Source organism: Peromyscus californicus, unplaced genomic scaffold, assembly GCF_007827085.1.
Source record: "Peromyscus californicus insignis strain IS unplaced genomic scaffold, ASM782708v3 Scaffold_6__1_contigs__length_162567912, whole genome shotgun sequence".
NCBI lineage: Eukaryota > Metazoa > Chordata > Mammalia > Rodentia > Cricetidae > Peromyscus > Peromyscus californicus.
Window position 1 is genome coordinate 142,069,656 of NW_026294584.1, and position 15,952 is coordinate 142,085,607.

General features: G+C 51.5%; 1 protein-coding gene across 9 annotated transcripts in view; it reads right to left on the reverse strand.

The window, feature by feature from the left end:
* The window catches only part of Tspan9 (tetraspanin 9), a 185,477-nt gene that overhangs the window by 67,872 nt on the left and 101,653 nt on the right, over positions 1–15,952 (reverse strand). For 8 of the 9 annotated variants that reach the window (XM_052720237.1, XM_052720234.1, XM_052720236.1 and 5 more), the window contains one exon: positions 7,769–7,848. In XM_052720237.1, the coding sequence (XP_052576197.1) occupies positions 7,769–7,831 (63 nt within the window). In that variant the 5' untranslated portion in view covers positions 7,832–7,848. Of the gene's footprint in view, positions 1–7,768; positions 9,276–15,952 lie in introns of those variants that run through there. The other variant, XM_052720233.1, reaches the window with a different exon arrangement.

Here is a 15,952-nt window from a genome sequence, read left to right on the forward strand (position 1 = left end):
GCTCAATTAAAGACCAGCTAATTAAAATGCCACACAGCGTAGGGCAAGGAGGGTCGCTGACTGACTTTGGGTAAAAACTATTTAAACTGATTCCAGACTTTACACAAGAGAACAAGGGGCCAAAACAGCCAAACACTCTTGAAAACCAAGAAGTCTGCCTTGCCATGGAGACTTACAGAGCTGTGGAAACACAAAAAAAGACCCAGGCACGGACAAAATCATAGGTGGTGCCATGCATTTGTGGCGGGAAGGTATCTAGTCAATGAAGCTAGAATACACAAGAGGAAAAGAAAAAAAAAGAGTTCTGTCTATGTCACACACAAATAATAATTCCAGATGTATTAAGGACTTAAATAAAATAATACAAACTTTGAGAAATATAAAACCTCCTCCTTACTTTTCAGCCAACAGTTCCCGAGAGCCTGTGTTGTGGCAAGCATTGGACAATTACCAGGATGTAAGGACACCATGAAATACATACTTCTTAATAGAACAAGTCCAATCTAAGAAAAGAAACTGGTAAAGTTGTATTTCTGTTTATCAAAAGACTCCAGGAAGGGAGTAACAACAAACAAAACTTCAAATTGGAAGCTATAAATGGTGTTGGGGATACAGTCAACTAACAACAAAGTCATACGCAAAACATAAAACTAGAAAGTAACAGAAAAAAAGCAAACAAATCAATAGAAAAACTGACCAAATACACAACTGGGCACCCACTCCAGTGGAGACAATGGCTAATTAACATGTGAAAAGATGTCTACTGGTATCAGAAGTGCAAGGCAAGGGCATTGCAATGCAGCATCTCACACCCACAGTACTGGGGAATTGCCCATTTTCAGTGGAGCACCAATGGGAACGTCAATGGATGCACCTACCCTGGAAAATAACTTCTCCTGTGGTGCCACAAGCCCACCGCCGCCAGCCCAGCAGCAAGGCCCCTGACTGGGTATCTAGAGGAGTGCTTCTCCAAGTGTAGTCTATGGAAATGTCTACCAGTGAAACACCTTCACAGCAATCTGCTATGGCCACTACGTCACAGTGCCTACATGTGTTGCTGTGGCCTAGAGAAACTCCTACAGGAGACTTACACAGGAATGCTCACAAAAGAGGAACAACCACACTGAAACAGTTATGATACAGATGACCACTAAGTCAAAAAACAGAGGCAAGCTTACCAATAAGAGTGGATCACAAAACATCTTGCATTTAAATTTTGTTTTTTGTTTTCTTTTGTTTTTTTTTTTTTTTTTTTTTTTGTGGTGCTGGAGATTAAATCCAAGGTCTTGTGCATGCTAAACAAACACTCTGTTACTGGTGGGAAATTGTCAGGTTCATAATGTTGAATATTGAAAATACATAGTCGGGATAATTCCCTCTAAAGTTTAAAGGGATAGGGATGGCTCAGTGAGCAAAGCACTTGCTGCAGAAACACGAGGACCTTAGTTCAGATGCCAAAAGCCCATGTCAAAAGCCAGATGTTGTGGCTTGCCCCTGTAACTCTGGAGATAGGGTTACAGAGACAGACGGATCCCAGGGGCTCACTGTACAGACAGTCGAACCAAAGCAGTGCCCTTCAGGCTGAATGGTAGTAAGACCCTGTCTCAAAAACATAAGCTAGTGTAATGGAGGAAGATACCTGAACTCTATCTCTGACCTCCACACTCAAGAATAGTCAAACACACACACACACACACACACACACACACACACACACACACACACACACACACACACACACACACACACACACCTTTCCAACAAAAGCCTCAGTCCTAGAGACTGTCTCAGTAGGTTATGGGAGCACAGGGAAAGAGGGGAGATGGAACCTGTCCATGGGGAAAGCTACCTGGTCAATCTGAATACACTTTTACAAGGATCCCTACAGCAGATGAAAAGTCAGAAAGACAGAAACCCTGACTGTCTTCTCCTTGGACAGACATCCATCACCTGGAGCCACCAAAACAGCGCCCCCTGCAGGGCCCTGATGTGAAAGCCCCCAGTGCTGGAGAGCAAGCCTGAAGCAGCACACATACCACCCTAACCCACTGCACCTCCAGGACCTCTCCAGCTCTCCTGACAGGCTGCAAAGACAGCTGAAGGGAGAGCAGACCCCACAGAAGCGGGCGTCGGGATCTCCTCTGAAGTCTACAGCTCTCCAGACAGAGAGCAGACCTCGACCTGTGTTCTTCCCTGGCTGCAGATCTCACGGGCGGGTCAGGATGCCATTTTTAACGCTCCTGCCAGGAGTGCCCCCTGCCAAGCCCCCACCACTTCTGTAGGCAGATTAGCTTTCAAACGTGAGCAGGGGCAAAGCTGGCTCAGGAGACTTAGCTCTGCCCAATGGGTTTAGCCTGGCTTCAAAGCTTCCTCACTGGAACCAAACAAGCAGGCACATCACAGAGGGAAAGGGGGGGCGGGGGTGGGGGGAACAAAGCATGGCTCTAAAGCCAGATTACTCACCACAGCAGCCTGTAGTCAAGTGACACAGCAAGAGCCGCTATGGTGGTCACCATCAGAAAAACCAAGAGACAGGCTGAAGAGTATCAACATAGTCTCTCTCACCCTACCCTTCTCCTTTGCCTGGATCCCAGCCTCACCTGATCATCAAGCTCCTATCCGTGCCTCAAAATCCAAGTGCAACTTGCTCAGCTTTGATATCTTTGTAGCTGGTCTCCACTAAGCCATATTGCTCTACTAAATAGCTCTATTGAGTGCCTACTGTCTTCACATGGGTGTCTGACTCCATGGAACTCTGAGCAGCTCAACAGCATGGCTTACAAGTACTCAATAAATGCACACCGTGTCCACAGGCCACAGGGCATCTATCTGTCCTTTCAATAGAGGGAAACAGAAAAACCCACGATTCACTGGTGGTATTTTACAAACTAAGTGGGGAGGAGGAATGCCTGAAGCTCTTTTTAAATTCTCTTTCTTTCTGATACGAGAAACATTTCAGAGAAGGGGAATTAGAGTACAGCCGTGTGGGGGCAGGGAAGGGAAAGGCCAAGTCAAGCCAGGATGCTGGTTCCAGGCCTGCAGTTGCCCACCCTAAAATGTTGGGGAAGCAGGCGGCCCTCACCTACACAGACGCTACCCTTGGCAGCGCTGGGTTCAAATGCTGTATGCGGGACAGGACAAATGACCTCTTGATTCCATGACTTCCTGGCCTGCGAAAACTGATCTGCCCTGTCCTTACCAACTGGAGGCTCCTGTGCATGGAGCGGGCATTCAGCAAATAGTTATGGAGTGAGTGAATGGACTCAACTGGGACCCAATACCCTCCTAAGCCATAGAGAGCCTGCTGCCAAGTTCAGCCAAGGGCAGCCAAGCACACGAGGTAGAAGCCGCCGGAGTGTTACCCAGGATAGGGCCAGCCCGGCTGTGCTGGGTAAGCCTGTAGGTCCCAGCAGTTCTTTCCATCTCATCGGGGACTTTTTCTATCTCTTCCCTCCTCCTCCCCAGTCCCTCTTGATTGACAGCAATTGCTGGCTCTGACATGGTTTAAAAATAGATATTAAGACCAGGAAGTTTAATTTTTAATGCTTTGGAAACGAACACGGAGCTGGCATTCTCTCACGGCCACGTTCCAAGGGTGTCTAGGGGTATCGGCCAGACCCTTCATCTTGCTTCTCGACCCCAGCAGACAGACCTAGCCCCACCCCACCTCCGAAAGATCTGCTTGTAGCAGCCTCCTGGGGAATCATCCCTCACTCCCAAGCACTATGGGAAATCCCTAAATGTCTCTCCCTGTGCTGCCTGTATCACCTGACTCTCCTGCAGAGAGAGACCAGGTGAAGCCAAGTCCCAACCTGAACTTCTTCCTAAGATCCCTCAAAGCAGAAGGTACCCTACAGATTCTCTCTAGCACTATAGCTCTCCTTACATTCACTGTGCACAGACCTTAGTCTAGAGCCCACAGAGGCCATGCTGGTATGGAATGTAAGCAGCTAAGGCAGTAGAGAGGACTGCCCTGGACAACAGCTCCCAAAGACAGCAAGCAAGAGGGGCCCGACCTCAGGGCAATTAATCAGGAACCCCACCTGGCACTGGCCTGTGACAGCTCCATGTCTACCTTTCCCTTGCTCTAGCTGGCACGCTCCAGACGGTCTCCTCTGCTACTAATTGGCCTTCATAAAAGGAGCAATCCACAAGGAACAGGCTTCCAAAGGGGCCAGGGTGTCACTGCTCTGCCAGCCATGATTTAAAGTGATAGGACACCTCTGCTGGCAAGTATAAAAAGTGACTTATCCTGAGTGGCAATTAGGGTGCCCATCTGCCCCAGTCCCTCCATCTCAGACAGCAACTGGATTCAGGTTAGGAGGAACTGGGCTGGGATCTGGATATGCTAGCCACAGCATGCAGAGATCCCTCTTGCCCACTCTGGTATTTGTTCTCCCCTCCCCTTACCCCGCCCCTCTGGCATATTCTCCTAGGCACCCCTGACTGGACCCAGAGGTACATGGGCTGAGAGAAATTTTGTGGACTACAGCCTTCCTATTTCTGTCCATCAAGAAGCCAGAATTCTCTGTGGCTCTGAGAATCAGGATGGGGGTGTGTGTGGAAGGGGCCAAGGCGATGGCTACATATTCCCCTCCTTTATTCTCTCCATCTATGTCAGGTCCCCAGACAAGCAGCCCTCCTGGTGCCCCAGGCTCCCATGGTGCACTGGGCTGCCTACCAGGCTAGAACTGTCTGGCTGAAGCCAGCATACCAGGAACAGACCTGGACCCCCACCAGCAGGCAGGCACCCAGCAGCCCTGGAGGCACCTGCCCTTTTCTTAGTAAGTAGCATGAGCAGCACAGCCCCACCTCCATCCTACGCCCAGTGACATCACAGGACCCCCACCAATACCACTGCCCTCAAAGCTCCACCCAGTGGTGAGGTCAGCCAAGGGGGCTGCAGTTCAAGCCCACAAGAACTGCACTGAACCAGGACTCCTCCAGAGGCTCCATCACATAGCGGGTGTGGCATTGTGTCTGGGGACTACCGGATAGGATCTTGATCCATGAGAAGTGTTCTACTGACTGTGGGTCTCAAGTTCAACTCTAGTCCTGGGGGGGCGGGCAGCAGGGGGAGCCTCTCTGGGGCTTTTGAGCCACTAAAACAAGTGATGGCTAAGTCACTCCGCTTCCTGGCCTCAGTGGGCTGAGTTGACTCTCCCTCACTCCACCGTTCTCCTGTGTCCCCCCACTCAGTGTGCGTGAGAGCAGCAGCAGAGACCTTCCGGGAACCTTGCCACAGCCGCCCCGCCATGCTGCATCCTCTCATTTAACACCTTCCTCTGCTCCACCCCTATACTGAGCTGAGGAGCACCTGCCTGGAGAAAGTCCTCACCTGAGTGCAGCATGGTGACCTACCATTCCCAGATTTCCAGAAACCACTGGCAAACACAGGTAACTGTCCACTCCTCTTCTGCTAAATTCCCCGTCTTTCCTAAAATCTATAGTCTATTTCAGCATTTCTCATGGTAGTGTCATAAAAAAAAAAGTGTCTTTGAAACTCACTCACCCTAGCTTATGGTTTGTCATAGGAATTCTGAAAATACTAAGCAATTAGAAAGTCGAGGAGTGGGATAGTGCATCTCTTCCGCCAGGGAAGCGTTCTAATTAGGACCAGGCAGCAAGATCTCTAACTTCTAACTACACTAGAAAGGGCAGGCGCATCAACAAACTGGCTTAGAGAGGAACTGCTGCCACACTTGTAGAAAAGATAGAATCACTCCTCACACAACAGCTTAAGGTGCTAGAAGAGCCTCTATTATTGGCAGCTCTGATACCTAACTTCTCTTCCCCATTACTTGGGACTTGGGGATCCCAACCACGTAACACCATGCTGACAGCCACTCCTGAGATTCACTCCATTTGGTTGCTTACAAACATATTACAGGTCCCTGATATGTCTGTGACACAGACCCTAGCCTGCCCACAGCCCCCACACCCTCAAACCAGGCTAGAATCATTCTGAAGGCATCACAAGCAGTTATACCAACTGCGGCCAGCAGGCGGCGAGGTGAAGGTGGCCAGGAGCCCCGGCTGCTGAGTGGGAGTCACTCAATGGTCAAAAGGCACTGAGCATCCACGCCCACAGTCTTCATGTCATTAATACATGTGCAGTGGGGCAAACCAAGGGGTATCCTGAAACTATGAGAGAGCAAAGAGAAGGTGGACCTTCAGCATTCGTGTGGACCAGGACACCAAGGAAACACAAGTACTCGGCTGACATCGATCCTGGCAAAGATGAGAAAGAGCAGAAGGCACCGGCCCACAAGCCAGCGACAAGAGTCATTCTTAACATTCCAATGGTTCTCATCACCAGAAAGAGAATGAGACTATCTGCCTCAGCGTTCGTTCCTGAAACCCCATCCACGTGACAGGTAACACTAATCACCAAAGTCCTCCCCACCCCACTCCCAGACTATGGAAATATCTAGAAGAACCCACCTCATCTCAGACCAAGCTCTCAGGAAAAGAAACAGATGCACTGAGGGGATCAGCTAGGTGACACCCCCAGGATATGACATGGCTAAGGCAGTAAGGACCGTGAAAGGACCGTGAAGACCATCCTAACAGCCTGGACTGGAGAAGAAGCCCCAACCTGAAGGGGCACAGTGAGTCACTCAAGGTCACACAAGAATCTAACGAAGAATGGAAACCAGACAAGACTCACGATTCTGCCTTCACAGGCTAGAGCTTCCACTTCTCCAGAAAAGTTGCCCACCCCCCAACACACACACACAAAAGTTTTTCTTAAAGTGGGTTGGTCACTCCACAGAAGCTGCACACTGCTACCCAACCTCACCGCGGATGTCTTTCTCCTGCCCCTAGGCTCCTCCTGGACCATGCATGGCAGCTGACAGCCTCCAGCCAGTGGCCAGGACAGAGCCTGGGGATGAGCCAAACATCTGTGCTGAGTAGTCTGAGCTCTGGTGAAGAAAGACAGAGGCAGTACTAAGGATGAAAGAATCCAATATGAATTTAAGAAGTTTTCATCCAGTTTGTTACTAGTACTTCTTGTGCATGCTTGGTCCCCAGTATCACACATCAGACAGGGGGTATTTCTAAGCCAGCGCATCCATAGACACTTTCTCTAGAAAAAATAATTATCTCTCATCAAGGACGGGGTCACCACTGCCTGTCTCCCTTTGTCCTTTCTCGTCTTGGGGCCTCCTGGAGCCTGGGAAAGTGTGGCCAGATTGCTGGCTGCCCAGTCCATGGCAATCCCTCAAAAGCAAGAGCCAGTGCCCCATCCCATATCATTGCCTCTTCCTTTTCCTGGGAGGCACTGAAATGTGCCGGAGGCTGTGACCTCCACACCCTCCATCCCACTCCCACAATGCTGCAGACTGTTCTCCTGCATTCAGGAGCAGCAGAAGAAACTCCTCGGAAACCATCCTCCCCGTGTCTCCCACCAGCGCGGCGGCACAGCTGCTCCAAGTCTGACCCACACCCACTGATGCAGGTTCCCCGGTGCAGGTACTTCAGCGTGGCTTTCCTACGGTGGGGAAGGAGGCAGTGGCAAACTTTGCCGGCTTCCTGGGAGCAGACCATGTCTCTCCCGGAAGACCGACAAGTTGGAGCCTCCCTTCAGCCATAGGTGAGAAGGGGGGAAAACGAAGAGAAAGACGCTAAAGGAGGGATGCGATTTTTTTTAAGCACTTACCTTTGAGTAGAGAAGGGAACGATGCAGCAAGGAGGAGGAAGAGGGTATTCACGGTGTGAAAAGCAAGGAGAGGGAACGACTGAAGACTCAACCTTAAGGACTTACCCAGAATATCAAATTGAAGAGGAACATCATGTACTTCAAGCAGCAGAGGCAGCCCCTGGCCATGTTGCACTTCTTAAATTCTAGGAGGAACACAAAGGACAGGTCCAGGTAAAACACCACGTACTTGCTGCCTTTGGGTGCATTGTACTTGTCAGTCTTAACGCCGGCCTCCGTGTGGCTCTGACCCCGAGAACCCGCGGTGCCGTAGAAGGCGCCAGCCGTGAAGCCACGGCCGAACGGGCGGCCAGAGGTGGACGGCTTGGCAAAGTCCGAGTCCTTGCTGTCCAAAGATGGACTCCGGTGGATCGAAGAATCCTCACTACTCGACTTCTCCATGCTCGCGTCGTTCCCGGGGGGCACGAGGGGCGGGGGGCATTGCTCCCAGAGTGGGACAGAGGGGGCACCCGGGTCGGGCACGGGTTCTGAGCGGGCCGACCGTTGGAGCTTTGCACGCCCCTTCTCTGCACCGGAGAGCACTAGCGGAGCAACCCGCTGCCAGGGGTCCACTGCCTCTGGGACGGCGCCGGGATCCCAGCCTTAGCCCGCTGGCCCGGGAGGGCTCTGCGACACGGCTCTAAGCACGCTTCAGGGAGCCGCCGGTTCGCCTGCGTAACTAAGCTTCTTTGGGGAGGCTGCAATTTGACTGCTCTTCCCCAGGCGGCTGCACCGTCAACCGGTCGCTGCACTCGAGGCCGAAGGGCGCCGGGATCCAGGCTCCGCAGGCACGCCTCTTCTAGCCCAGACCCAGCCCGGAGCCCCACCACTTTGCGGGCTCTCGACCTCCCTTGCTCCGCGACTTTGCGGAGCCGCTGACGGCCCTAGGCTGCCCGGGTGCACCACGGGCAGAGCCTCGGGATCCGCCGCAGCTGCAACCGCTGGGCTTGCCCGGCGAAATCCCAGCCCTGACTCTGGACTCTGAAATCGCCTAGAGCCCCTTCCCCCTGGCTCTGAGCCCCGCCCCCTGCTTTGCATCCGACCAATGGGCTCAAGGCCTGCTTGGCTACCCCCCTCCCCATGACACAATATCTTTAATAGGATTAGCGGTCTGCTGTGTGCCTAAACCAGTGTGCCCAGAGCCCTTCTAAATGTCAAGGGCTCAGTGATTGGGAATGAAGCAGCACCTCCATGGGAAAGCACTGATTTCTTTTGCCCTAGCAAGGATGGCGAGAAGAAGGGGACAGCTAGAGGTACCAAGGATCCAAGAAAGCCAGAGGATAGGTCTGGGGAGAAAGGCTGGAAGGGAAAGAAACGCGGTCACTACCAGGCTGGCCGACGCCCCCTAAGAACATCGGGCCTGTCCAGCCTGGGGCACAACATGGTCTCATGGTCTCAAGCTGTACCTTTACACACACACACACACACACACACACACACACACACACACACACACCACGCTTTTGCACACGTGAGAATGGCTACTGCGCACAGATAGAGGGACCGCAGCAGAGACGCAAGGTGTAGGAAAGCGCCCCCAGGCCTCCGCGGGGCGCGCCGCCCTCCCCGCCCCCTCCCCGCGCACACGCAAGCGCGGCTCCGAGAGACTCCTGCAGCTGCGCGAGCCCCCGCCTCTGCGTTCCTGAGTGGGACGCCGAGCTGCAAGGGGCAGGTGGTTCGAGTGGGACACTGCTTATGCCAGCAGCAGAGCAAGGTAGCAGTGCTCTTGGTCACAACTGGGTTCTCTTGGAGCCCGAGGTCCCAGAAAAGAAAATGTGCCTGCCAGGGGAACATCCGAAACACCCCTTGGTCCTCTTGTAAAGCATTGCAATAAAGACAGCCTCCCCTGGGCTTGTGCAGAAGTCTGCATTGCTGACCTGGGGCCACCACAGTTTGCAAATAACGAGAAATAAAAGACTGGAGGTGGGGAGCGAGGGGATGGGGGGAGGGGGGACAGAGACCAAGTCTTTCCTTTGTGTGGCTGAATCCCTAGTGCAGGAGCTAAATTTTACCAGGCTCTGTAACCCCAGCACCCAACAAGGAGTTCAGCTTCTGGAAGGCACTCCATAGGGATGGCTAGATGGACGATGGACGAATCCATGACCTTCCAAGGGGTAGGGGTCTACCCTGAAACCCTCAACCCTCTATTCTGAGCCCCAAGAGGGAGCCCTTTAAGAAACATAGGCTGCCCTCTGGGCAGCACAAAATCTAGTTAGGACAGGAAGTTATTCATTACCATGGAGGCACAGATGGACACAGCTGGCCATGGCTGTGGAGTGAAGACAGTAATTCTACCTAGGAGGACTTCATGTTCACTTACCCCCACCCTAGAGGTGATAACTCTGAGATCTGGAGTGTGGCTCCTTTACAGAAACTGCACTATTTCACTCTTCTGGGCACCTTCTGAACCCAGGGGGAGCCCAGCAGCAAAGCTCTGTGTGAACAGTCACCAGTAGCAAGCATCTCTCCTGTTGGACACAACGGTCCTGGGATGTTGTCTACAGAAAAGGGGTCAGATGTCTAGGTGGCTCCTGTGGGAGCACCAAGCAACCTGGCCAGAATGGCTAAGGCTTTCTGTCCTCTGCCGCCTCACTCGACTGCTTGAGGGTGCAGGGTTACCTCTTCTTTCTTTTTTTTTTTTTGGTTTTTTCGAGACAGGGTTTCTCTGTGTAGCTTTGTGCCTTTCCTGGTACTCGCTTTTGAGACCAGGCTGGCCTCGAACTCACAGAGATCCGCCTGCCTCTGCCTCCCGAGTGCTGGGATTAAAGGCGTGCGCCACCACCGCCCGGCACCTCTTCTTTCTTATAACATTACTTCGATGGGGGCATCGACCAGCTGGACTAGAGTTAGGCGACCTGCTCTTCCCTGGCAGCTCACGCCAGCCTGGCTACCATTCCTCCTGCCAGTGTGGAGTTCAGGAACACCCAGATGTGTTATGTGTGAAGTGAGCCAACAAGGGTGAGGCCAGTCATGGTGAATGGGCTCTGAACACAAGAGGAATTGTTATATCTTGGGGGGGGTGAGGTATCATCAAGGCGCCCCAATGCTAAGCCGCCGCCTTGCTATCTTCTCCCCTCTCTTTTCCCCAGCTCACATCTGCACTAGTCATACCAATATCCCCTGGTCCCTGGGCTGTCCCATCATTGTGTGATTAGAAATGAACGTATACCTCCGGGGCTTGGGACCAGAAAGCCAGGTGACAGCAGGCAGACAAGAGAAGAAGGCTTTCCAGTGCCACATCCCTGCTCCCCCTGGTCACACTTGTCAAAGCTACAGTGAAGTCTCACTACAACACCCAGCTGAGTCACTATCAGACTAAAGAGCAAATGCAATTCATCAGCCCTTACATTCACCAGGCTGACCCTACCCCATAGGTGTGGTGACCGGTCCATTTTACAGAAAAGGAAACGGTGGGCTTGAGTATGCTTCCAAGCCCGTGTGTCATTCTCTCTTGGATTTTAAACACTGCTGCCCTTGGCAGTCTTCCAGTCTAACAGAATCTTAGAGCACAACAGGGAGCCTGAGATGGCATGTCCTGATGGCTAGGGGGGTCTTTAGGAAAAGGATACTAAATTAGGAGGAACAGGGAAGAAGATGGCTGAGGTGATGCTCTGGACTGGACAGGTAATCAGCAAAGACCTGAGGGCTGTCACAAAGAATGGAGAGAGGGAAGGACAGAAGAATGCAGTGAGGAGGGCAGAGAATGTACCCTATCTTAAGACAAAGGCAGATGGAGCCAGAACACACCCATCCCCTGCCCTCTGCCCCCTTGAGGAAACCATCCACTAGAGACAAACGGGTCACTGTGGGCAGATCCCTGAGCATAGGTACCAGGATGAATAATCAGGATGAATGGGACAATCCAGGAGCTCACCATCCAGCTATGGAAAACAGCCTTCTACCCTGACTCCACTGGTACCCAGGGCATTCCAACAGAACGATGCAGAATCCACATGGCAGGCTAATTGGGGAGCTATCCTGTGGCCCTGACTTGAACCAGATCTCTTTAAAGTGGGTGGGGGAAGAAGGGCTTGCGTGTGGTCCACTCAGGAAGCAGTGAGGGGACATGCCAGGGTGTGAACAGGAACTACTTTGCAAGCTACAAGTAGGGCATGTGAAAGCTGGAGCTATAGTCTGCAACTTTCCAGTCGTCCAGGCCCATGGCCACCATGGGGCCCAGGAAGCTGAGCCTGGCAGCAGGAAACGAGAGAGACAGCGAAGGGCTAGCAGATGAGGCTGCTGCAGGTCCTGAGATTGAGGATGCAGAAGGAGCAACCAGGTGGTGTGAGATGTTACTCCCCGAGTCCCTTCTCAATTCTCCACACCCTATCAGATCCAGGAGAGTCTTTGAGGGGCTCTCTGCAAGCAAACAATGCAGACCTGCTTTACTTCTCCCCCATGCCTTCTTTAATGAAAAAAAAGGGGGGAGAGTAAAAGAGAAAGAACAAGTACAGAATTCTCAAGGAAGAGCAAGAAAAGTAAATGTGAGAAATGAGCGTTCCACATCTGTTCTGAGTGGCAGCCAGGAGACAAGGGCTTTTCGGCTCCCCAGTAAATGCCAAGTGCTTTGTGTGTCTCTCCAGAACTTTCCAGGCTTTAGGTGAGGCAGGGCTCAATCGCTGGTGTCTTCCCCACCAGCCCAGACACCTTCTGGCCCAAGCTGGCTACTCTTGTATGTGACTGTATTGCAGCATCTCACACCCCTAGCCCTTAACCATAAAACCTGAGTTTAGGGGAGACCAAAGTACTGCTTGCTGTGAATAGGAATGAGCAGGCTTGGCAGCCACTGTAGAAAAAAGCTGTTCACCCCAGGTTCTAACCTCCAGATTTGAGATCTTCTTTGGCTGTAAAAGGAATCCTTTAATTGCTGAGCAAACTCCTCAGAAATGAGTGAGTGGTCCCTAGAGGGAGGTCCACCTCCCAGATGTCTGCATGAAGATTCACTAGGCAGGAAACAGTGACGGGGGCCACTCTCCTATCTGCTAAGGACACAAAACAGCTTGAAATATGGATTCAGAATGGAGGATAACAAGGACTATGAAGAAGCTGGAAAGTGAGGAGCTAAATGGAGCTGGGCACACACTGCTCTAGTTATCCCAGCTCTTGGGAGGCTAGGTCAGGACTTCGAATTCCAGGCTAGCCTGGGCTACACAGCATGGGGGGAGGGAGAGTGGATGGAGCGGGGGGGGGGGGGGGGGGAGGAGTTTAAAGATACTTTTTTATCTGCATTTTTGTGTGTAAGCTTCCTAAGACTAATGAAGAAAACAAATAAGGTGTGTGTCAGTGGGAGGGCTCAGAGTTCTAAGAAGGGATGAATTAATTGCTTAGAACATTACAAATCAGGGCAGTCCGCCTCTTCTAGAGAATGGCTCCACGCTCCCTCTCAGCACTTTGTTCACACTGCAGTGGCTCACCTGCCTCTGCTCTGGTCTCTGAGCTTCTAAAAGACAACAGCACTTGCATCCTGTTCATTACACACACACACACACACACACACACACACACACACACACACACACACACACACACACACCCCTCCAGTGCCTATCACAGTGACTACCACATAGTAGCTACTTAGAAAAAAAAAAAGATGGCTATCATTCCCAAGCTGGACAGTTGAGTTCCAAGTTCACTCACCAAAGGATGGGACCCAAGCCAAAATCTATGGAATTGTTCCTGGAAGGGAGGCCACCTGAGGACATCAGACTCTGATGAGGCAGCCCAGGAAACACCCAGCGAGTAATGGTGTAAATGTCATGATGTTAACTGATGTGCTCATAACAATCATATTATGTTCATCCTAATACATGGCATGTCCTTGAATGGATGGATAAGCAGGCAACAAGTTTAACCTCCGTGTCCACAGAGCCATTCTGGAAGATGAGTCCAGAAACAAGAGGGCAGGAAAATTAAAAGAGACAGGACAAGGATGCCCCTGGCCCCTTGCTTGTGCTGGATGTACAGAGCCTTGCAGAGGGGCTCCAAGGGCAGGGCAAACAGAAACATCTCTGCCTGCAACTTGGTCCCAGGAACGCATGTGAATGCCATAATGTGTCATGCCAGGCTTCAGAACTCAAGAGCAAAACCACTTTGGGCTGGGGTTGAGATGTGCCAGAAAGCTGGCTGCTGGGGAATAATGATTCAGAGACCCTTGGCTGTACATAAGCACCCCGTGACAGGGAAGCATGTACTGGTACCTCTGGACAGGTCAGTCAGCATTCACTCCTGGAAACAGGACCACAGCTATGGATCAGCCCACTCCTGACCTAGCCAGGAGTACTGAAATATGGCTTCTGACCATGCAGAGTCACACATTTGCAGGGACTGTCACAAAGCCAACCCCTGAAACCAGCTCACACCAAACATCTTTAGGAACTGAGTCATCTGGGACAGGATATGTGAACTAGAATGGAGTAAGCTTGGTAGTTTCCATCCACCTGTTCTATCCCAAGGCCAGGGAACATGTCTAGTGAAACAGTCATCTGGAGCCACATGGGCTTTGGGCCTTGACTGATCTGGATAACCTAGAATAAGCACTCAGCTACCCTGTGTCTCAATCCTCATCTATAAAATGAGATGACAACGCACCCTTTCTAAGCTTCAGGTAAAATTGTAGATCTGAGGTAATGAATATAACTGTAATGCACACAGCACAGAGTCTGGGCCACAGAAAAATGCCTGGCACACTGGGGCACCATGATCATGTCCAATAGTACCTATCAGAGTAAACAGAGTCCCCATGCCAGTCTAGATAGGGCGGGGTTGAACAGAGAAAAACAGACACCCCACTACGAACATGCAATGTCCTGTGACCCTGTTTCTAAGCTTGAGAACATCAGTTTCTCCCCTGACAGCTGGTGACACCTGGGTGCCCACTTGGCCCTCACCTGTCTTCTGAGCCCCAAACACATATACAAGACTCCTCCTGCCCATCCTCCCCATGTGACTGTCACAGGCATCTTGGATTTCACATTCCCCACAGAGAATGACTTGCCCAACCCTTCCCTTCTTGATAAATAGCCTGGATGTCTATCACATTGTCTAATCCAGAAACCCCGTCCTCATCCAACTCCATACACCACCTGCTCCCTACCAATTCTGTCCCTACCACAGTGTCTCCCTCCCCTCCTATGATGCCACAGACAGTGCTCAGTCCATGCCTACCTCATTGCTCACCAGGGTCCTTCTTCACACCCCCACTCCAGACATCTTACCAAAGCCGCTCTGCTTTAATCCCTGCAATGGTAACTCATCTACTTACATTCTAATCGTGTGCTCGTGTGTGCAGACAAACAAACTAAATGTGTTTGTGATTCTCCTTTTCTAGGATAATCCAAACTCTTAAAACAACCTTTAAGAGCCAGGCACAGTGGTACACACTTGTAATCCCAGCACTTGGGAGACGGAGACAGAGGATAGGAGTTCAAGGTCAGCCTTAGCTATGTATGGAGTTTGAGGCTGTCTCAGATGCATGAGACCTTGTTTCAAAATTTTCAAAACACCTTAAAGGTCCAGTCCAATGGACCCTGCCTGCCTCTCCTCAGGCTCCAGCAAACACTAAGCTCTGTTCTGCTCTCCTCTGAGCTTCCGCCCATGCTGTTCCCTCTGCCTGGTTGTCCTTCACAATCCTTTCTTCTGGAATCCTCCACAAAGGTCTTTTTTCTGGCTTCCTGGGTCCCCTACCTGCCATGCTAAGCTCCCTTCCCACCATTATATTCTCAGAGCACAACTGGCCTGTTTCTCCCATAGAATTCATCACAGTTTGAAAGTGTGTGTTTCTCTAAGTGACAATTTCCTGGCTGATTCTCTCCCATTAGATCACAGGGCCAGAGCACCAGAGACTGATCTTTCTCATTGTTGCACACCCAGCACCCAGGACTACGGCTGACCCTCAGGCCAGCCTAGAAATAAACTGATGAAACCAATTCACAAAAGTAAGGGGAAGGGCTTGGGGGAGCCTTGCACTGCTCAGTGCTGAAAGCCTCAGGGTGCTGGTTATCTGTGTGACCCCCAGTTCCTCAACTACAAATGATGGAAGCTGGATTGGTGGGTTCTCTACGGGTCTCTGAGCTCCGATGCCAGGTGCATGCCTTACACTCTGGAAGTAGGTAGGGGATAGACAGGCAGAAGAGCATCCTAGGAAGGGGGGTGCTGGGCAAAGTGGGCATGGAGCAGAGGTGAGGCACACACCACATGCTGGCTGAGACTAAGAGGAAGAAGAATGGAGCTGAAAGGAGGGTGAGATTGGAG